A 22,822-nucleotide genomic window follows, 5' to 3' on the forward strand; every position below is an offset into this window, starting at 1 on the left:
CACGTGACGGGTGCCGGATTAGCTGGGTGGCTGCGGCTGCTCCCTGCTGCGCCGAAAATCCCAACCCGCAGTGCCGGCTGCACCGCCGCACTGAGATGGCGGCCGCGCTGGGCTTTGCTGCTGCGCCATCTCTGAGAGCAGGTTCTGGCAAGCGTTGCTCCCCGCCGTGGAGATGGTGAGAGTCCAGTACGAGAAGGTTTAGGCATCGCTTCTGTTGACTGCCCCTAGAGAGCCACTTTCACCTGGTGGAGAGTCTTTGCTTACTGTTCAAATAAGAATCGGGCTTTAAGCTCATGTTGTTGCTTGGATCAACTAGAGGTCAGATTTTCAGTAGTAGCTTTGCAGAGTAGTACAAGTCCTGCCATGAGAGGATTTTTCGGAGTGTGAGTGTCCTAAATGGCACCACACGCAACTGAACACTTAAGAGTGCCTTGGTTTCTTTGCTTTGGGTTGATTCACGTCATATTGGAAGACACTTTTGTGCAGTTGGTATTGCATAAAATCTAATTGTATTTAAGCATGTCTTATTTTTTCCAAGTAAGTTTCTAATTTGCCATGCAGGCAAACAACTGTAATAAGTTGGTACTTTAAGCTGTGTTAGTTGCTCACTGCCTTCTGCTGAAGAGTCCGTATTGTGTTTGATTTAAAACATTTGGGTTATTCGCAGTAGTGCCTGAGCTGAAATACCTTTTGGTAGACTTTACTGTGAGTCTGAAGGCTGCAAATGAAGTTTTAGAAAAGCAAATGCAAAAAGCGTGCTTGTCAAAGTAATTGTAGGAAGAAAGTCACGTGATATTTTTTGAGCATAGCTCCCCCAAATATGAAGACAGTAATGTTCTGATAATACTCATGTAGACACTCAGAGGATTTCTTTCAACTGCAAGTGAAGTGCCTGACTGAATTTGTATTATTTGGGCTGTAGCTCTAAAGTGAGGGGGGAAGGGAAGTTGATTTCAGTCAGAATGCACTTGTCTGGACTGAAAGAATATTTTAAATGTTTAGTCTGCATAGTGTTTGTAGAAGTATGTGGTATTTGATTCGGGGAGTGTAAGATAACTCATTTAGTCTTGCCTGCTGCTCATGTGGTTTGTGGTGGTGCATATGAAGACAGTTGAAAATGGTCTGACTTTTTGGCTCTTGTTTACAAGAGATGTAACTGGCACTATAAACAAATTTCTTTGCAGCAGTAACTTCATGGAACACTGTTTGCCCTTGATAAGCAAAAGGGCTTTTTGTATCTCAGCACAAATTTGTAATACAACACGTTGATACTTGTTTTATTTCTTTTAGTTTTCTGGTCTAGACTTGAATTCCTCAGACTCTCAGAGTGAAGGAAGCTCTTCAAGCAGTAAGTACATGCAAATTCTCAATTTTACAAGCAGTTTAAAAATCAAGGGTTTTATAGCTGTGAAACAAATTTCTGAAGCCAGGATTTGCAGAGGATGATGGGAAGAACTGGGGAGGTTGCCAGTTAAGTTTGCTTTGGAAATTCTGTATACTTAAGTATGAGCACTTAATTTAGCAGTGGTATGGCACGTGTATGTTTAAGTACTTAAGTGACTTGAGACAATTTTTGCTGTTCTAACTGTCCAAGGTTTTCTGTTGCCTCTAGCCAAACAACGGAGGCTACTGATTATACTACTATTAAGATAATCTGTTTTTTCAAACTATCCAGCTAGAGTTGGAATGCTGGTAAAACTTCCAACTGTACTAATCTTGGTGGAGTAGAAACTGCAATCTCTGAAATGCAGGGCTTAAGTCTCTACATTAGGAAGACATGAATCTTCCTGGAATTCACATTTAGCTTGTGCCTGGTACACTCTTATTGATGTTGCTTAGCAGACAGATGCGTCTGGATTGTAAATGAAGAATGCTATTCAGAAGCAGTTACATGTGGCTTCTGGTTTGATCTGAGCTGAACTGTAGGGGATGGTTGAATTCAAGGGGAAGGAGAAATACTGGTAGTATTCGTACTTGTGAGTGCCAGTACTTGAATGACACAGTGAAAATTGTAAGCTACTCAAATATCTGGCACTAGCTTGTGCCTTAATGAGTTCTAGGAGGACAGGCTTTCGTCATAAACACTTAACATCCATAAAGGGCCTGTATGACTTGGTCGAATAAATAGCAAAGATATTTGTGTCTTTAAAAAACAACAACAACAAAAAAAGCACACCCCAACAAACCAAAACCCAAACCACACCTGCATAACTATGCAGGAACTTAAGTCTTCACTGCATTGGTCAGCCTTGCTGTATTAAAGGAGTCTTGTTTAAAGATGCTGTAAAGGGCCTTAGAGCCTGTGAGGCATACAAATTTTTTTTTTTTTTCCTAATGTTCTTAACAAGGACTTGCTGAAGGACTAGTATCTCAAATTGGTAATGCTGCAGTCTTGTAATGTTACTTTTCTTTTGTCCTTTAGAAGGCCGATACATTCCTCCTCACTTGCGGAACAGGGAGGCTTCAAAACAGGGTATGTATCAGAAATACAGGGCATCACTTGCATTCTTGGCCTCCTAAATCTCTGGGAACAGGCAGTTAAAGGCTTTGATAATGCTGTTATAGGTGGTTGTACAGACTGGTTGACTGTTCTCTGCAAAACGCTGCAACTTAAATCTTTGCTTTAGTGCGCCATTCTTAGTTCCTTCACCAAGTTGTACTCAAGTTCAGTACGTGACTGGCAAAATACCTTCCATATCTCATTAAGCAGTCAGCTGACTAAAGCAAGATGGAGTCTCCTGTCTTAGCTTGACTAGCTCTGATAACTTGAGAATTTTAATGCATTTAAGGAGTACCAGTTTCTGTTTCTGACTGATGTGTAACTTGTAGTAATTGGTTGCTTAGTATAAACAAATAGCACAGTTTCAGTTTGTAAATGGATGTTTACACAAATTGCTCTTAACTGGGGGAGCATGAGAAACCAGTTAAGAGAGGCTGTCTTAATTTAGCTTCTTGCAACAGAAAAAAGGAAGTCCATCCTTTTTTCAGAAGGAAATGCAGGATGCTGGTGAAGGAAACAGGAAACATATGAGCTGTGTTGGTCTTATTTACATGGGAGTTCTCAGAAATGGCCTTTGTATCTTGCATTTTATTTTCTAAATGGAAGAGAATGAAGAAGAAATGTTTTGTGGAGCGCTTTGGTGGAGTAAGATGTGAAGATTGCAGATGCTGCACCATGCGTTATTGTCTAATGACTTGTATAGATACTAAAACATTTCATCTGACATCTGTTGAGATACTTCAAAGGAGCTCAAATATTTTCTGCTATGCAGCAACTTAAGGAGTTGAAAGTCTCATAGTATGGGAAGACTTTGATCTCATCTATTTCTAAAGCAGCGGACTTTCACAGATTGTCTTTTCAATACTTCAAGAGCACTTCATCAGGAGCGGGTGGGAGGGAGACTATTGAAATAAGTGCTGATAGTACTTGGGGAGCTATGTAACTTTAAATTTGACTAGATGAAAAACATTTCGTTGTAATTTTACGCCATTTGAGGAAACATCAGTTTTTTTTGTGTTTCTGTTTTTTGAGCTTTTTTTTTTTGGTCTTTCTTTTGCATGTGTCCAAGCTAGCATAGTGTGTATGTGCGTTTGTGTCTTGGGAGGTGTTTGGATGGAAGGGGAAGAGGGGGTGTTTTTTTAACCTAAAAGAAGCATGGCTTGAAGCACCAAATGATGAGCAGCTCTGTTACCAGAGCTGACTATTTTGGGGAAAGTAGAGGGATTGTTCTGCAGTTCAGTGCTCTTGAAGTTCCCAGTTGCATAAACTTCGTATATGGGCAGTCTTTCCAGAAATAACTAACTAAATCTGAGGGGAATTTGCAGGTTTCTCAAAAGCAGGGAACAACTTAAAGTTGGCTTGTAAACATTTGCTATACATATATTTCCTTTCCCTGTGTGGTAATTTGTACTAAATTCCAGCTTATTTTTGGGGGGATACCAGATAGAATCGTAGAATAGTTAGGGCTGGAAAGGACCTTAAGATCATCTACTTCCAAAACCCCTGCCATGGGCTGCGACACCTCGCACTAAACCATGCCACCCAAGGCTCTGTCCAGCCTGGCCTTGAACACCGCCAGGGATGGCGCATTCTCAACTTCCCTGGGCAACCTATTCCAGTGCCTCACCACCCTTACAGTAAAGAACTTCCTTCTATCCAATCTAAACTTCCCCTGTTTTAAGTTTTAACCCATTACTCCTTGTTCTATCACTACAGTCCCTAGATACAGAAGGATACTTTAGTCTTAACCCTTGAGTTCATATCATGACCTGTTATGTGTAGGATTGTCACTGTCCATTATGTGCAAGACCATAGTTCAGGCACTGCATTGTGCATGTGATTATTTGGCTTTTCTGGGAGCTTCAAGCTTCACCTTGCAAAAAGCTATAAAAGTCTTGAAACTAATTTGGCCCATGGTTTATTCACTTATTAGAACATAGGTTGCCACCTTCCTTTGGTAGACATCACACTTCAAAGCTTCCTTTAAATATGATTGAGTATCACATCACTAAACTCCTCATGGCTCCCTGTGACAAGCTTCATGATGGCTAAATTGAAAAGCTGCAGCTCCAGGCCCCCTGCTGAGAAGGAAAGTGGGTATCATCAGTACAGGGATCTAAAGCAGAGATGTTTTATAGGGTGGTTTGGTGCCTGTTACATGCTTGCACTTTCATGAAAGTTATGTTTGCTTCTGTTGTTTACATCTAAATTAACAATTGCTTCTTTTGCTGTGCTAAAGTTGTTCTGTATTGCTAAATACTCCAATGAGCAGCTTGTAAAGATTGCATCAGGGTTTTTTTCAAGGTATAGCGAGTAATAGTCAGGAGATGTTGGATAACAGTGGTATTTGACCATACAGTAAAATTGTTGATGCAGCCTTACAAGTGTAGTAACCTGATAAAATGCTCTTGGGTGTAAAAATCAGTCTATTTGGAACCATATTTCAGTAATCTAGTAGAATTGTCTTGCTCGTGTACCATAACCTTGTGGACTTCTGTGGTAGTGTTAACTAACTTACTTTATTTAAAAAATTGAATTATTTGTCCTGTGTGGTGTTCTTAGACATTCTCTAGACACAAATAGTGTATAGTTTCTAGCTTGTGATTCTAATTTTCCTCTGTAGCTGATGATGGTATAGTAATTCATGGACACCTTTAAAGTTGCACAATTGGCTTAATTGCAGCCAGAGAAATCACTTAAGGCTGTTGACTTGTTACTTCAAGATCAGTTGCTTCCTGTGTCCCTGAAGAACTGAGGATATTTCAATAGGTATTGACAGGGGAAGGACACTCAGGGATATAAAGTATTTCTGTTTTAAACTCTTGCATTGCTAGCTTCAGCATGGTCTTTCCATATACCTGCAGATCTGTCCCTCTTGTAATACAGATCTGCTGCTTGTACCTGGGAACAAGAGAGTACATAACTGCAGGTAGTAAGAGTATGCATAAAAATGTCTTTAGGCCACTTAATGTCAGTTCTGTTTATATGGAGCTTGGTATGCAGGCCTCCCTGGTCTAAAATTCTTGCTTCCATGAGCTTGACTTGATAACACCAAGTCTTGTCATGTTATTTTCTTGTTAAACTTGCTGGAAGATGCTCTTGGATATTTAAAGTCTCATCTGATCTATAGTAGTGCAAGGAGTAGCTGTTAGAACTTAAGAATGTTACAAAATGCAAATTAAAATGCTGATTGAGGATAAGCATTGGCAATTCTACCATTCTTCATGGGTGCAAGAACTAAAAAATAGCTTTGGAAGCTCATTACGTTACTGAACTCCAGATTTATCCTTTTGGTGAGAAATGTGTGCTGGATTCAATATATGCAGGCTTTTACTTAACCAACTCCCTTTACCCACCTCGATGTTTTTAGAGAATTTCCTGATAATTCTTGTATGGACTTGTGATCATCCTTTGCTTTAGAGAAGTCAGCCTGTGGTCTGTCATGTGTTGTCTCAGTGAATTTGCTTTAGATTTATTTTGCCATGTGTTCTACATAAAGTTTTCTTCTGCTAGCTGATTGCTTTGAAGTGACTTGTATGGCTTGGACCTCTGTTCTCTGCCCATCCACAAGTAAAATAGGAATGCCAAAGGGAATTAATGGTCCTAATGGTCAAGCAGGGTGTTGTATATACAGGCATTTGTTAAAGACTTGGTCTCAAAGTTGCTGTGCTACCTTAAAGAAAAATGTGGCAAGGTAGCAGCTTCAGAAACTACTTCAAGCTAGATGAGTAAGCTTACTTTTGTATGTTATTTGGACTATATAGTTTTAGAATCATAGAATAGTTAGGGTTGGAAAGGACCTTAAGATCATCTAGTTCTAACCCCCCTACCATGGGCAGGGACACCTCACACTAAACCATGTCACCCAAGGCTCTGTTCAGCCTGGACTTGAACACCACTAGGGAGGGAGCATTCACAACTTCCTTGGGCAACTGATTCCAGTGCCTCACCACCCCTGCAGTAAAGAACTTCCTCCTTGTATCCAATCTAAGCTTCCTGTGGTTAAGTTTGAACCTGTTACCTACCCCTTGTCCTATCACTACAGTCCCTAATGAAGAGTCCCTCCCCAGCATCCTTATAGGCCCCCTTCAGATACTGTAAGGCTGCTATGAGGTCTCCATGCAGCCTTCTCCAGGCTGAATGGCCCCAACTTTCTCAGCCTGCCTTCATACAGGAGGTGCTCCAGTCCCCTGATCATCCTCGTGGCCCTCCTCTGCACTTGTTCCAACAACTTTTGATTCCTTTCTGGAACTTTTCAAACTTCATAAAAGATCTGAATTTAATACAGCATGAACCCTTTGTTTTTTCTGGTTTTTTTTTTGCTAATGAGGAACTACATCTATATATTCCTAAAGGTTGCTGTCATTACAACTATTGTTAGGTCTCTTGACATGAAGATGTACCCCAGTAATTTTAGTGTGGTTTGAAAGTTACTCATACTGAAATCTGGGTTTAGATACTTTTCTAAACAAGCTACAGACAACTTTCTCCTGCATTAATGAAGTAATTATGGTATTCTTGATGTTCTGTCAGAAGTCTCTCTGTGTGAAGTTAATTCATCCTTAAGAACTAAACTAGGATTCTTAAGTAGACCATGTAATGTATAGCTAAAATACCCTTTTCTGCCAGGTTTTGATAGTGGTGGCTGGAGTTCTAGCAGAGACAAGGATGCATACAGCAGCTTTGGTGCACGGTCTGACCGTGGAGCAAAATCAAGCTTCTTTGACCGTGGAAATGGATCCAGAGGAGGAAGGCAAGTACTTATTTCTCTGGGTGGTGCGTACAAAGTCTGTCATGGTTTTAGTAGTGCCTCTATAATCTTGATGATAAAGTTAGAGTTCTAGGTGTGAATGACAGGATAAAGTAGCAGGAACCTGGGAGGGGAGCAGAAAGAGAACCTTGCTTTTAAAGGTACATGAGTTCCAGGATGGGAAGATCACATATGTTGCAAAGTGTGTCCTGTAGTCTACCACCAGCCACTCACTGGCAGCTGTAGTGACTTGCTGACCTTAACATTCCACCAAAAGACTGCTAGATGGATTTCTGTTTGGAACAGTTGGAACTGTTTGGAACATAGAAAATATATGAAAATAGTTTTTTTTTTTTCCTAATTTCAGCATTTTTTCCTTGTTTAAAAAGTGTAGTTAATAAAACTGGGTGAGACTCTTGCAGGTTCTCTACCTTACTTGATCAGTCTTACACACATCATGCGTTGTATGCACAAGTGTGGTGAGAGTGACCTTTATCGACTAGTAAAGGTGACGCTAGTCCTGTATCCAGAGTTTTCTCAAACATGACTTACCAGACCCAAAAACTTAACAGTTGAGGTAAGGACTTCTTCCACCTTCTTTTTCTGAGTCAGTGGTACAGGTAAGATCATTTATAAAATAATGTGACATGTAATTACTGTATTTGTTTTGGTCACATTCATGATGGGGGAATAAAGGAAAAAATTGCAGCACTCAAGGGTTTTGTCTGGATGTGTGGAGCCGAAGTAAAATGAGGGTTGGAGAAAGGGAGGGGGTACCAGATAAGTGTCTCCTAAGATGTTGTAAGTGGAGCTTCCTACAAAAAATAGTGAAGACAGGGCAACTTGAGCTGCAGCTCTGCTGGCAGATAACTGATCCTTTACATTTGTTAGACTTGACTAAATCAAAATGGTGATAGAAGACACATTCAGTGTGTTAAGATAACCTAAGCTGTGAAATCATGACAGTCTGAGACAGAATGCATGACCTAGTCTGATGGCTGGGACTACACTCCTTTCAGTTCATGGGTGGGAAAACAAGTACAGATAATCAGATGGCTTTAAGTTGTTCTACAGTTGTATATGTGATACACAGAGCATACACTACTAGGTTATTATAACTTTAATTTTGTATGTCAGAAAACCCTGTTGCTCAGGATTGGTGGCCTGACATTCTTGCTGTGTTTAGATATGAAGAGCGTGGAAGAGGTGGTGACTATGACAGGAGCGGCTTTGGCAGATTTGACCGTGGTGGGAATAGCCGCTGGTCTGACAAATCAGATGAAGATGACTGGTCAAAGCCTCTTCCCCCAAGTGAGCGCCTGGAACAGTAAGTAATGTATATACTGTAAATTCACATGACAGAGTCAGTTGATGTGTCTAGCAAGTAAAATACTTCTCTTCTGTTTGCAGGGAGCTATTTTCAGGAAGCAATACTGGCATTAACTTTGAAAAATATGATGATATTCCTGTTGAAGCAACAGGCAGCAACTGTCCTCCACATATTGAAAGTGTAAGTTAGTTGGTTGTTTTTTTTTGTTTGGTTTTTTTTTTGGTGTTTTTTATAAATCTGGTTTGCTAATATATTTAATAGTGACTGTTATTTGATGTCATGCTGTCTTAAATTGAGGGAGGAAGGGGAGATGTTGTCTTGCCTTCCTACAGCTAAGCTGTTTTTCAGAGGAGGGTTGTATGTAATGAACCAAGACATAAGAGCAGTTATGTAAGCATGTTAACACACACAGGTCGCTTGTAGTTGACTTGTCTTTAAACAGTAAACATGTAAAGAAGTAAAAGTGCTTGGAGGAGGTGGTGTAGTTTATACTTTCAGGCTTTTCAAGGATCACTTGTGATTGGACTAAGTAACTACCAGACTCTTGGTAACTTGTTCTTGAGTATCCGTAAACTTAATAGGCAAGCTCTATAGTAAGAGATGAATCAAAAGCTACTTTACAGATGACTTCTTAGACTGAATGTTGTACTACGGTGGCTGAAGGGAAGCATCCTCATGCTACTCATTTTAAATATCTTTCAGTTCAGTGATGTTGACATGGGAGAAATTATTATGGGAAACATTGAGCTCACACGCTACACCCGTCCTACTCCAGTCCAGAAACATGCAATACCTATTATTAAAGAAAAGAGAGACTTGATGGCCTGTGCTCAGACAGGTAAGTTAGTAACTCTACTGTTCAGTTCTTAGTAGGAATAGGGTCTTGTATTTCTCAAGCTGCAGGTAAGAGGCCTGTAAGTAGTAGTGTTCTCTTAGGAGTATACTGAAATACCTGCAGTGATGGAAACTAGCTAGCTTTATTCTTGGAACTGCTTCAGATGTGGCTTGACTGCGTTTACTGTGTTTGTCCTCAGAGAAATGTTCATGGCTTAAATCACATTCACCTTGCAGTTTTGTGGTGCAAAGTGACAAGTCTTTCGTAGAGAAACTCTGCTGTCAGAGGAGTGCATTCCATTGGCATAGGCAGTATCCATATACTAGTGCAGATGTTACTGGGTATATGCTGGTGGTACAAAATTAGTGCTGTAGTTGATAATATAGTAGCTTTGAAAATGACTGTTAATACTGAATTGTATCCTAATAGGGTCTGGGAAAACAGCTGCATTTCTTCTGCCAATACTGAGCCAGATCTATGCAGATGGCCCTGGTGATGCCTTGAGAGCTATGAAGGCAAGTACCTAAACCTCAGTCTTGGAAAAGCTATGACTAATGTGTATTTTTACGCTGTATGTTGTTGGTATCTGCTACTGAACGCAATAGGTGGTCTTAAATGTCATCATTACTTTGGGTAGGATAGGTAAGCTTCTTGCCTTCTAAAAGACAAGCTATTCCCCTTGAAAAAATACAGGCTGTGAAACCTTTTTCCTTTCTAAAGAGTTGATATCTGTAACTAATTGTTTGAGTATTTTTTGTTGTTGCCTGGGCTTTAAAGATGCTTCCCTTTCTACAGAAAACCTATGAGGTCACACATGTCTTATGTTGTAGCGACTTTGGGATAGGAAGTAACAGGTTTTATACAGCTATTTCTCAGCTGCTTAAGTAACAGTGCAGGTTGTAGACCTGAGAGTTACCAGCAGCTGAATCTTGGGTACTGGAGTTACGGCAGTCTTGAGATGCAGTGCTTAAAACAAGTTTGCTCTCAGTCATGCTTTTTCTTGTTAAGACAAACTTGGTGACCCATCTTCAGTATTGCCTGTAACAGCTGTTCTAATTTCCTCTTGCATTTGAGGAATTCAGAGTATTTCTTCTTACTCTTCAGGAGAATGGGAGGTATGGGCGCCGCAAGCAATATCCAATCTCGCTGGTCTTGGCTCCCACTAGAGAACTGGCTGTGCAGATCTACGAGGAAGCCAGAAAGGTATATCTAGGAGTTCATCCTTCTAAAAATGCTTAAGTGCAGTTTTCCTTTGAGCTAATTTACTTTGCTTTGTAGTTTGCATACCGTTCCAGAGTTCGTCCCTGCGTTGTATATGGTGGTGCAGACATTGGTCAGCAGATACGCGACTTAGAACGTGGATGTCACTTGCTTGTAGCAACTCCAGGACGACTGGTTGATATGATGGAGAGGGGAAAGATTGGACTGGATTTCTGCAAGTAAGTGAAGTGTTCTTGGCCACATACAAGTGTCTTGGCAGCTGGAAGCTACCTTCTAAAGTGAGATCTGGGCTTAATGACCCAAGTTCTGCCTTTTGGACTGTGTGAACACCTAGTTGAGAACTTCGGTGCTGTGTTACAGATTAAAGAAAAAGCTCTGAAGAATAACTTTTTTTATTATTATTTAGGTACCTAGTGCTTGATGAGGCTGACAGAATGCTTGATATGGGGTTTGAACCTCAAATTCGTCGAATTGTTGAACAAGATACTATGCCACCAAAGGGGGTTCGTCATACCATGATGTTCAGTGCTACTTTCCCCAAGGAAATCCAGGTACTTGACGGAGCTCTAAAATTTTAAGAGCTCACAGGCCAGATTTCAGCCCTGGAAGGCATAAAAACTGATTGGATTTTTTTTTTTTTTTTGTCCATCTTCTCTATTTCAGATGCTTGCTCGTGACTTCCTTGATGAATATATCTTTCTGGCTGTAGGCAGAGTAGGTTCTACATCTGAGAATATCACACAGAAAGTAGTATGGGTGGAAGAGTCAGACAAACGATCGTTTCTGCTTGACCTGCTGAATGCCACAGGTAAAGACCACTCTCAGATAAGCAAATAAGGCAAAGCTCTGATGAGGCAAATATAATGACTCAAGTAATAAGAACTTCTGTTGAGTAGGTAAATAAAAGGATATTTCCTTCAAATGCCGTGAATATAGTGCACTGGCTAGATGACAGTTTTAAGTGGATATAAGCTCTTCTCGTAATATGGAATGGGGATAGGGAGCTCTAGGATCTTCAGTTTAGAATAAACAAGAGTGAAGAACTGAAACTGCCTTTTACCCACATGGTGGAGTCAATGCTACTTGCACAGCTCTTCTGCTAACCCATGCTTCAATTATTGTTAGGCAAGGATTCCTTGACTCTGGTGTTTGTGGAAACTAAAAAGGGTGCAGATGCTCTTGAGGACTTCTTGTACCATGAAGGATATGCCTGTACAAGCATACATGGAGATCGTTCTCAGAGAGACAGAGAGGAAGCACTGCATCAGTTCCGTTCGGGCAAGAGCCCAATTCTTGTTGCCACAGCAGTAAGTAAAATCAATGACACTTGAGCCAGTAAGCGTATTTACTCGGCTTGTGGAATTTTACTAAGATCTGATTTAATCCTTTGACCACTAGGTAGCAGCAAGAGGACTGGATATCTCAAATGTAAAGCATGTCATAAACTTTGACTTGCCAAGCGACATTGAAGAGTATGTACATCGTATTGGACGTACAGGCCGTGTAGGAAACCTTGGTAAGTAAGTTAAAGAATTTTCATAGGCAGTACATCATACCAAAGTTGGTAGTTGTACTGCATTGGCTAAGCAGCAAATTCCAAGTAAGCATTTGAGAGAAGCCCATGTGCTGCCTTCTGTGACCCGGAACTGGTTCATGCTATCTAGCCAGTGTGGAAAGTAACCTGTTCCTTTAGGTAGTGTTTTTGTTGCTGTTAATAAGCTCTGATACAGCTAAGCTTGGTATCTTGTGTTTTTAAGACTCCTGTGCTTAGCCAAGGGTTTTTTGACTAGCTGTGGTGGAATAATGGTCTTAAATGGCTTTCTCTTCAGGTAATTCTAGTGTTCTCAAGTTTGGCAGTAAGGAATCTGATTCTAGTCACAGCTGCAGGTGGAGTGTGAAATTGGTTTAAGTGCTGTAGTGTACTTGTGTGGGGCTAAAACTGAATGTTTACTTCAGGTCTTGCCACCTCATTCTTCAATGAGAGGAACATAAACATCACCAAGGACTTGCTTGATCTTCTTGTTGAGGCTAAGCAAGAAGTACCATCTTGGCTGGAAAACATGGCTTATGAACAACATCACAAAGGAGGTGGCAGCCGTGGACGATCTAAGAGGTAATGGTAACAACTTTAGCTAAAGGTATACTGAATCCATTATGAGAAGCATTTCTCTGACTTGCTTTCAGTCTACTAAAGGGAAGACAAACTAGTGGAGCCTAAACTGTGAGTTAAGTGCATCAGGAAGTGACAGCTTGATACGAATGCTTTCGTTCTATCTTATCAGGCAATTAATCTGTAAGATGTTCTCCTAGATACCGCTGAGGTAGAATGACATCAGCAAAAACTGCTTCAGAACTCCAAAAGCACTTACTAGTAATGCAGATCTGCATGTACTAGAAATATGCTTTCAGCAGCATTATTTTGATGTGTAGGAGGAAGTAGTGTATACCTCCTGACACAAAATGAGAAAGGCATGAGGGTTGGACTGCACATGTGAGGCCACTTGTAGAGTAGTCTGAGGAAACCTAAAAATGCTTTATAAGCTGGTAATAGAAAGCCATGTTCAATGGCTTAATGGGTTAGGAGGAGAAACAACCCTTCCTCTTAATGTAGTTAACATGACGCAACCACATGAATTACAGCTGTTTTGGGCGCGTTGGTTTTTTTTCTTCAGAAGTGTGTTTGGAAAATGGTTTTCCTTTTCTGCAGTATGGAAGGTGGTCATAAATGCATCATGTGAATACCAAGATAGGTTTGGAAAAGATGTGGAGCACTTGCACTGAAGCAAGTCTTCCTGGGATCTGAGAAAGTAGTGCAACATGACAAGTGTAGTACAACCCTGCGTAAATAATTTTCCTTTGCCATCTGGAATGCCCTTTCCAGATAGCATTGGGATGCTTAATAAAGCTTGCTGAACTTAACACACATCCTAGTTACTGGCCAGCTGCAGTTGGTAACCAGAGCTGAAGAAATTTAGTACTTAAATCTCAATGTCTGCAGTGCTTTAAATACCATTGACTTGACTTTGTTTTCTTTCTTTATACAGCAGTAGGTTCAGTGGAGGATTTGGTGCCAGAGATTATCGAACAAGTAGTGGTTCTGGTAGCACTAGCTTTAGTAGCAGTCGATCAACCAGCAGCCGCATTGGAGGAAGTGGCAGCAGAGGATTTGGAGGTAAGAAAAACTGGGTAGGGAATGCTGGCAAATTGAAAGTCATATCCACAATGCTTGACTATAGTAAGACTTAAGGAGATAATGTTTAAATACGAGGCCAGCTGGTGCTTGCTGTTTCACAAAGTCTCAGCATTGTCCTTGGATCTAGACTAGAGCAAGTTACCTGCCTTTGCTTAATTTGATGCTACCTCTCTTTCCAGCACTTCAGTTTAATGTTGTGCATTTAACAGTACTTCTGGGTGCGTTATCTTTAATAGACAGTAGACATCTTGTTTGTGCCCTAGGCTGTTTTCTTCTTGGGAAGGCACAAGTCTTTAATGGGTTAATTAAGCATCACTTTCTCTTGCCTTTCATAGGTGGTGGTTATGGAGGCTTCTACAACAGTGATGGATATGGAGGAAACTATAACTCCCAGGGGGTTGACTGGTGGGGCAACTGAATCTGCTTGCAGCAGATATCCTACCAAACAAGCTAATATGGAAACCACATGTAACTTAGCCAGACTATACCTTGTGTAGCTTCAAGAACTCGCAGTACATTACCAGCTGTGATTCTCCACTGAAATTTTTTTTAAGGGAGCTCAAGGTCACAAGATGGAAACAAAGGAACAAGTAGCCCTATCTTGAAGGTGGTTTTGAAGACTCTATTGCTGTAGTCAGGATTAACTCCCCTCCCACCCATCCCCACCCAGAAACTGCATTTTGATTTTGTGACTGAGGATCATTTGTTTGTTAATGTACTGTGCCTTTAACTTTAGACAACTTTTATTTTGATGTCCTGTTGGCTCAGTAATGCTCAAGATATCAATTGTTTTGACAAAATAAAAATTACTGAACTTGGGCTAAAATCAAACCTTGGCACACAGGTGTGATACAACTTAAACAGGAATCACTGATTCATCCATAATACTACAAAGAAAAACTTATGCGGTAGCCTGCATTAGGGCTTTTGGTATCTGCAGATTTGAAAAATAAAAACATCTTGAAGCATATCAATGCAATTAGTTTCTAATGTGGCAAAACTGTACTAAGTTAAAGTTCTGATTTGCTCACTCTATCCTGGATAGGTACTTAGAACCTGATAGCCTTTAATAAGCCATTCCAGTCATGATGAGATGATGTATGGGTACATGCATACATTAAAAGCACTGTTTTTGAAGTTAATGCAAGCAAATACAGCAATTCCTTTTTCAATATTTAGGCAGATCATTAATGTGAGCTAGCCAAATGTGGGCAGAACATTACAGGGAACGTTTAAAGGTCTGATAACTTGAAATAGTTTTTAGGAGAATTCATCTACTTAGACTTTTTAAAATGCCTGCCATATGAAATTGAAATGGTAGAATGGCTGACCATGGCAGTGATTGGCCCTCCTTAAGGGCCTGACTGAATTTTTGGTCTAATAACGCATGCTAGTGTTGATGTTTTTTGGTCAAGAGGGTATGAACAGGAAGAATTATGCAGCAGGCTTTATTTTAATGCAGATTCACATTACTCTGTTCAAGCTGCGTGGAGATGTTAAACTGGCTTACTGTAGACTTTGTAAAATGGCTCCAGAAGAGTAACAAACAAACCTGAGATCACAGAGGTTGGAAATGTACATAAACTGCACAAGGTTTCAATTCTGCTATTAAGGTGCAGTTTTAGTCAGTTTTAGTTGCATAGGTTTCCATTGTATTTATAGTCTGTTTATGCTAAATCTGGCCAAAGATAAGTATTGTCCACCAGAAAAACGCCTCTGCCACGTGGGATTTCTGTGCTGATTTTGTGGCCGGAACCGTTAACAACTAATCTGCAGTGGCACAGGAAAATGGCAAAAATCTCCTAAAGTGCAATAGATTTTTTCAAGTGTATTGTGCCTTGTTCTAAAACTTTTATTAAGTAGGTGCACTTGACAGTATTGAGGTCATTTGTTATGGTGCTATTTCAAGTCTAGGTTTAGGCCCTTGTACATTTTGCCCATAACTTTTTACAAAATACTTCTTTTATTGCACATTCAGAGAATTTTATATATGTCTTGTGTGCGTGTCCTTAACTTCCAATCTTATTTTGTCTCTTGGAGATTGAACGCAGCTTGTTTAAGGAGAAGGAAATAGATTCTAAAACTTATTTGGGACCATGGGAATGATAGCTGGGAAGAAAACTATTTGCACACGACAGATTTCTAGATACTTTTTGCTGCTAGTTTTGTGTAATATTTATTGAACATTTTTGACAAATATTTATTTTTGTAAGCCTAAAAGTGATTCTTTGAAAGTTTAAAGAAACTTGACCAAAAGACAGTACAAAAACACTGGCACTTGAATGTTGAATGTCACCGTATGCGTGAAATTATATATTTCGGGGTAGTGTGAGCTTTTAATGTTTAAGTCATATTAAACTCTTAAGTCAAATTAAGCAGACCCGGCATTGGCAGTGTAGCCATAACTTTCTGATAGGTAAAACAAAAAATTGGCAACTTAAAATTGAACATGCCAAGGTTTTGATACACTTGTCTTAAGATATTAATGAAACACTTCGAAACACTGATGTGAAGTGTCCAGATTCTCAGATGTTTGTTGCGTGAGTTTTGTTTAGTTGTGTGTTATTTTTTATTTTATTTTTTTTTCAGTGAATGTCTGGCACATTGCAATCCTCAAAACATGTGGTTATCTTTGTTGTATTGGCATAATCAGTGACTTGTGCATTTTAGCAAGTTTTATCAGCCAGCAATATTTTCAGTTCAGATACAAGGATTCAAAACAATATGCAAGAATGGATTTAAACTTGCTGAATGTGAAAATTGAGTTTCAAGTCACTGTAGGTTTAGAATTGCTTATTGTATTAGTTTAGATGCTAGCACTGCATGTGCTGTGCATATTCTTGATTTTATTAAATAAAAAAGTTGAACTGCACAGTCTATTCGTTTGTGAAGCGTCACTCTTCTGGTTTACAAGATATGTAGCCTGACTAGTCTCATGCATGTGCAACTCTGGAAGCAGGTGGATCTAGTGTGGTACGCATCAGTGTGGTGATCAGTGGCAGCTAGGATCAGGGTTACAGCTGTAGCATCTTTCAAGTACCTTGTGCCCCACAGTGTTAGGTACATGTACAGGTTGTCTAGAGAAGCTAACAGAGCTGGGACAGATAAGGTTGTAATCCTGTTGCTGTTTCAGTAACCTAGTAAAAGCTTGCTCAGGCTTGATTCCTCAGCCATTCAACGTTGGGTACTTCACACAGTTGTGCTTCTGAACTTGGTAAAGGTGCCTTAGACAGCTTTAAATTTGATGTCTTGCCTGTTGATTTTTGCTAGGCCACCTTGCTGAAAACAAGCATGTATAAGAAGTGCAGTGCATGTTCTTTCCAAAAGAAATGTGCTTCCCCCCTCAGTAAACACATACCCAATACTCTCAGTTTTCGTTCGGTTTTCTAAAGCTAAGCAATGAGATTGGGCTGGAATGAGGTTAAATACTGGAATATTCAAGGGGTTACAGTGGAAGGTGTAGGTCCTGTTGTTTCCAGTCTACCTTTGAAGCTAGATAAAAGCTTTGCTTTGTTTAGAAGGAATTCAGATCTGTGCTGTCCTGACTGCAGAAGCTATTGAATTCCCAGTGGAGTAGAGGAGAGGAAAGCAGTGCCTGGGAGAAAGTGCACTTGCAGTCATGGATCCATATAGTGCACATGGTAACTGGTATCTTCCCTACTCTGTACATTGCTAATCCATACTATGTATGGGCCCTGAAGAACTATGGGAAGGAGGAGATAAGCATGATGACTCATACAAGGTAGCTTGTTGGAGGACCTGCTTTGAGTGCGCTGACTGTGGACCACACTAAATTTACCTGCTCTAGACTTGCACTGACTTACCAGCCTCATCGTGCAGGGCTTTGTGTTGTCATGCTATGTCCCTGGATGTGCAACAAGCACTTAAGTACTTTCCCAAAGCTCTAACCTGGCATTTCCCCCACCCCGCGTTGTATATCATGTCGCTAAGGTCTGAGGCAGACAGAACCACAGGTAGGAGATGCGCTGAGTGCAGTAATGTGCACCATGGAGGTGGCCTGTGGGATCTGGAAGTCAAGCTTTGAGTGTAAAGTTTTGTGTTCTATGCTAGAGTATGAGGTTGTTCCTGGCAAAAGGTGTTCTAGAAAGTGCAGGCATGGCAGAAATCGGGAGGCAGCTGAAACCACAGGAGCACAGCAGAGCGGCTCTAGGCTAGATCTGAGAGCAGTGCTCTCCAGACTAGGGGTTGTGAAGGCAGTGGAATAGCTAGATCTGAGAGCAGTGCTCTCCAGACTAGGGGTTGTGAAGGCAGTGGAATGGTTAGTGTGAAGTATGGGGAGCGAATGAAAACTGAAGTCTGGTGCTCATGTGTGACAGGAATGCTTGGGAAGATTCTCTTCCATTGAGGCTGGAGAAAGGAACTTCTGGTGGTGTGAGGGTGTGTTGGGACACGTACTGCTAAGAGAAGCAGAGAGCATGTTCCCATGGTGTGAGTTTGTACTTCAGCACTGCAGTTAACTGAGTACTGGTAATTCTTTGCATATTGGGCAGCAAAATTTTTTCCTATGATAAATGGGGAAATAGTTTGGGAGTGGGTGGAGAAAACTGATCCTAAATTGTAAGATAAAGGCTGTGAAGTTAAATGGTGAAAATGATTACTGATACGCTTTAGACTGTGAAGTTACATTGTATCAGGCCTTTAAAACATGCAGTAAGTCGGGTAGTAAATGGCTGCCTATGCTGGTAAGTGGCAGAGGTTACAGTAAAAAGGCTGTGATGAAGCCTATTCTAGTTTCTGCCATTACTGGGACCTGTGCAGATCAGCAGTGGTCTTGAAACAACATCCATTTGACTGTGGTGACAGGGATGAGAAGGACTTAGATTAATGTTCTGTTGTAGATTTTCATGTAAGATGAAAGCAGTGGGGTTATTGGAGGAGTTTGGATATTGTTAGGTGCAAGCACAAAATCTCTAGGCAGTGATAGAGTGGAAAGCTGACTTGTGCAAGCAGAATGCTGCTGGGGCTTTCAGCACAGCAAGCAAACAGGAGTTGCACTGTATACATCATTAAAGCTGTGTGTCTGTAGCTGCCTGAGTTTGTGAATCCTCATCAAATGCAGTGTTCACTGTTGCTCATATTTATCAATGTGTTAGCCTGCAGCTAGTTGTTACAGTCTACATTGTATTACAGCTCTCAGGTGTTAGCTCTCATTCTTTGGAGGAAGAGAGCAAAGGGCAAGTCTGTAGTTTCATTCCTGCTTTGTGGTGAGCTCTTCCACTTTAGCGAACCTAGTTGCACTAGCACACAAGGACAGTCACAAGACAGTCGTAACTGGATTATTTTGAGGGGAAGAAGATTGCCAAGGCTGTAGAGATGACACCAATTATTGCATGAAACTATCTTGGTTACCACTTTGTGTCAGAAAACACACTAGTACAGATTCCATCTGGTTCTGCAACCTTGCTGGCTGGTTGACTTATTTGCCTTGTGCATAGCTTTGCTTGCCTGTGGCACTCGAGTAGTCCCAGGAAGTGGTCTGTGTAACTATTACTGTGTTCACAGAAACACTACTTGCCAAGCTGAAGTGACCACCTGATGGCTAACAAAGCAGGTCTAGGCCAGAACCAAGACCAGGAAAAGCATGAGTGGTGGGGGGGGGCCTTTGTCCACTCACTGATCTGCCACAACGGGGTCCTGTGCTGCTACCCTCAGTTCTTCCTGGGCATTATTTAGGGAAGGTCTGGAAAGGCTGTCAGTGCTATACATCTCTTGAGTCTTGGCTGTCCGTTTAGGATAAGGGTGGAAGGGAATTGTGTGTTTGGTCATCTGGGGCACTGCATCTCTGCTGGGAGTCTTTGTAAGCAATTGAAATCCTGCTCTAAACTTGGTGTTTTACCAAGAATAGGTTCACTCTTAGTCCTGCCACTTCAGGGGAATTTTACCATGTGTATCATCTGATTTGTTAGCAAAAAATACTGCTGTTAAAGGAATGACGTTGTTCAAATAGATGTTGAGAGCACAGATTGCACACTGCTGAATCTGATTAATCATCTTGTACAGGTTTCAGTTCAGCAACAGCATCAAATTGCATATTTGGTAGGATGAGCTTTGTTCCCACTGATATTTTATATAAACTGGAGTTCTCAAGTTGTGTTTATCACCAAGGGGCATGCTCTGATAGGCTAGGACTATAGGCTTTACAGGGAAGGCTGAAGTACAATCCGGAGTAATTTGATAGAAAACTGTTGGTGTTATGTGCTTAGATACTCAGTGCAGAAAACCCAGGTGTTGCTTCATAGAGGGACTTGAGTAGCAGAGTTTTTTCAGCGGGCAAGGACTGTATCTAATATCCTTCAGTTGATGACTCAGTGGGAAAGAAGGGGTAGTCATGAATTCAAAAAGGAAAAAGAAGAAAGGGTTAGGCAAAGACATTTCAGGCATCTGTTCCCAGCTGTGCTGCTCATCTGGGTTACCTGGTGCCAGTCACGTCGTCTGCTGCAGCTGATATCCTTGCCTTTTGCTTATCCTGTCAGTGTAAAACGTCAACTTTTTCAAGCAAGGGCTGCAGCATCCTATCCCATCTGTCATTTCACCTGGGGATTCTAGTTTCTACTTAAAAACAATAATTTGCAGGTAGATTGAGCTTAAAAACGAACAAAAAAATCACTGCCCAATAAGAGCCATGGTACACCTTAGCATATTCCTTGATTATTATAACAAGACAGATAAATGAGATTCCTGATAGCGTTTTTCAAGTAGCTGCTTTTGTTCTTTCTACTTCAACTTGCATTGTTTACCTTGCTTTCTATCTCTTTTATTTTGTAAGTACTGGTTTCTTCTTGCAGGCAACACAAACATTGCTTCTGATGGTGCTTAAGATCTCAGAGGTTGGTGAGATGGAAAGCATTTCTTGTGAAGCAACAGAAACGGACACTTGGGGCTATTTACAAAGAAGGCATGGCCAGAAATTAAGTGGACCAGGAGTCATAATTGAAGCTGTTAAATACCATTGGTATGCTGAGCTTAGTCAGAGATTAGACTCAGGTTATGGGAGGTATTCTCTGAAAAAAATGTAAACACTTGAAAACTGAAGACTGGTTTATGGAAGGAGAGTACCTCATTGTTGATCTATTCCAGCTTTCTCCTCTTTGTCTGTGTATGGAGGAGGTATGCTAGGGACTCTGTCTGAAAAGATTTTTACATGTACTTAATGATGTTATTTGTAGGTCTAAGAATATAATGGGATCATGTACTTGAAAGCATGATGAGTTTTCTAACTATTCAGCTAGTTCAGAGAAGGGGACACCCTCTTCTCACCGATCCTTAAACAGCTGAGGAAATCTGATAATTAGACCACTCCTGAATCACAATGTACTTTATGGACAAAATTGATTAATTCCCAGAAAAACTCAAGTGTTTGCCTATTTTATGTGCATAAATTAAAATGATAGGCCCACCTCAACAACTAGTGCTTTTGCACTGCTTCACGCAAGTAAGTCTCAGCATGCTTCAAGAAGGGAGGTCAGCCTTACCAGGAAACTGAGACCCAAAGCCATCAAGCAGGAGGGCAGTGGTCAAGTTAGAATCCAGAAGCCCAGCACTCCCCTAGGAGAGTGACCCCATGTTGCTCTTGTAGTGCAAGTATCAACTTCCTTTCATGATAACCTGGGGAGCTGGGAGCAGTGTGAGGCACTCTGTCTTAGCCTGGGAACTAATGTTCAGACTGCAGCCATTGCACTTGCCTTGGAGTCATTACTCTTTTAGTGGTAGCAGTTCCGTGGGAATCAAAGTTCCCCATGGAAGATAAGTCTTACAGTGGTTATCAGGAGTTTAGGAGTTGTTTTCTGCTGCTGGTCTGGTCTTCAGTTTAGCACAAGGGGTGATGCACCCTTTATTCCCATGTTGTACTCTTAAAGAAGTTAATTTCGACTTTGAAACACACTTTGACAGGGCCCACCCATGAAGTGAAGGCAAGTTTCAGTACATACAGCACAACAAGACAGCATTGCCATAAATAGTAGCAAATAGAGAGTTGAACCCTACAGTGCGCTACTGAATCTTCTGGCATGGGCTGTGCCATCGGATTATGAATATCTTAACAAGGACATCTCTGAGTCCTGGCTGATGTCTGCTTAAGCGAGTGTGCTCAATGAATGTCTACCTGATAACCACACCACCCGTCACTTCTCTAGAGCTTTTGCTAACTCAGTGGAGACTCTCCCAGGTTGCAGTAAAGGTCAAATAACTTCTCACTTTTTAGTTCCAATACCAGAATCTCATTCCCATGTACTTTGACCAATTTTTAAGTATTAAGGTTATAGCTCTGGCTTAGAAATCTGATCATCTTTCTTGATTCAAACCCACATGAACAGGCTGTAGATACCATGCACAGGTTTACCCCTACCTCAGTTTCAGCTTTTCAGCTGAAGGCATTGGATTGGAGGTGGGACTTGCAGCAATGCAAGCCTTTAAGAGTAAGTGAAATGAAGACTTGTCAGAATTACATAAATATCATAGATCATGCTTAGGGACAAGGAATGAGTTTCCACATGGACAGATGAATTGGAAATCCAAGTTCTTTTTTGTGTGGTGCATATTTTCCTAGCTATCCTGCCTGTTGAGTGGTTTTCCTTCTGCAATCACCAGATGCTGTGTGATTAGAGATTACTTTTATGCTGGGTTTTGCATCTATCAGTGTTTAGGTGAGGTATTAATTGCCAGCCATGAAGTTGGGGACAAACAGCTATTCATTGCCATGTTTGTGCTATTTGTCCCACTGGCTTAAAACCATTTTGTTTTCCTTCTGCCTTTCCTGATTCTTTCTACTGAGCACAAAACCCTGTACCTTCCTCTGAGTCTCTTATCCTTCCGAACCAGGTAACCCTTCCTTTTTTCCCAAACTCTGTCCACCGTTTGCAGCCTCTACTTGCTTTGGGTACTTTGAGAGATCTAACCGCTTTCTCAGAAGTCAGAAACTCCCTACTGTTGTGTGAAGGTCTCCTTTCAGGGGTGGGTGCGCCTACAGCTGCAGT

At 41.0% G+C, this 22,822-nt stretch overlaps 2 protein-coding genes across 3 annotated transcripts; both read left to right on the plus strand.

Annotated features, from left to right (window-relative positions):
• Window positions 1-1,290: 1,290 nt before the first annotated feature.
• On the plus strand, window positions 1,291-7,535 carry LOC134166829 (ATP-dependent RNA helicase DDX3X-like; the record flags this gene model as incomplete). Its single annotated transcript, XM_062624850.1, has 3 exons — window positions 1,291-1,348; window positions 2,423-2,473; window positions 7,130-7,535. Coding segments are annotated over 3 exons (324 nt in total), but the record flags the coding sequence as incomplete, so codon positions are not given.
• Window positions 7,536-7,605: 70 nt separating this feature from the next.
• LOC134166817 (ATP-dependent RNA helicase DDX3X) lies at window positions 7,606-16,701 on the plus strand. 2 transcript variants are annotated; one of them, XM_062624836.1, is made up of 13 exons: window positions 7,606-8,577; window positions 8,661-8,760; window positions 9,283-9,418; window positions 9,845-9,930; window positions 10,520-10,618; window positions 10,694-10,854; window positions 11,043-11,187; window positions 11,300-11,444; window positions 11,762-11,943; window positions 12,035-12,152; window positions 12,593-12,749; window positions 13,684-13,808; window positions 14,165-16,701. In XM_062624836.1, the coding sequence occupies exons 1-13, from the start codon at window positions 8,381-8,383 to the stop codon at window positions 14,245-14,247; spliced, it is 1,734 nt and encodes a 577-aa protein (XP_062480820.1). In that variant the 5' UTR covers window positions 7,606-8,380; the 3' UTR covers window positions 14,248-16,701. The 2 variants fall into 2 exon arrangements, with proteins under 2 accessions (XP_062480820.1, XP_062480819.1); XM_062624835.1 differs by having other exon boundaries at window positions 7,608-8,577; window positions 13,681-13,808.
• The last annotated feature ends 6,121 nt before the right edge of the window (window positions 16,702-22,822 follow it).

This window comes from Pezoporus occidentalis, unplaced genomic scaffold, assembly GCF_034315485.1.
Source record: "Pezoporus occidentalis ecotype Australia unplaced genomic scaffold, CSIRO_AGI_Poc_V1 ctg272, whole genome shotgun sequence".
Taxonomy (NCBI): domain Eukaryota; kingdom Metazoa; phylum Chordata; class Aves; order Psittaciformes; family Psittacidae; genus Pezoporus; species Pezoporus occidentalis.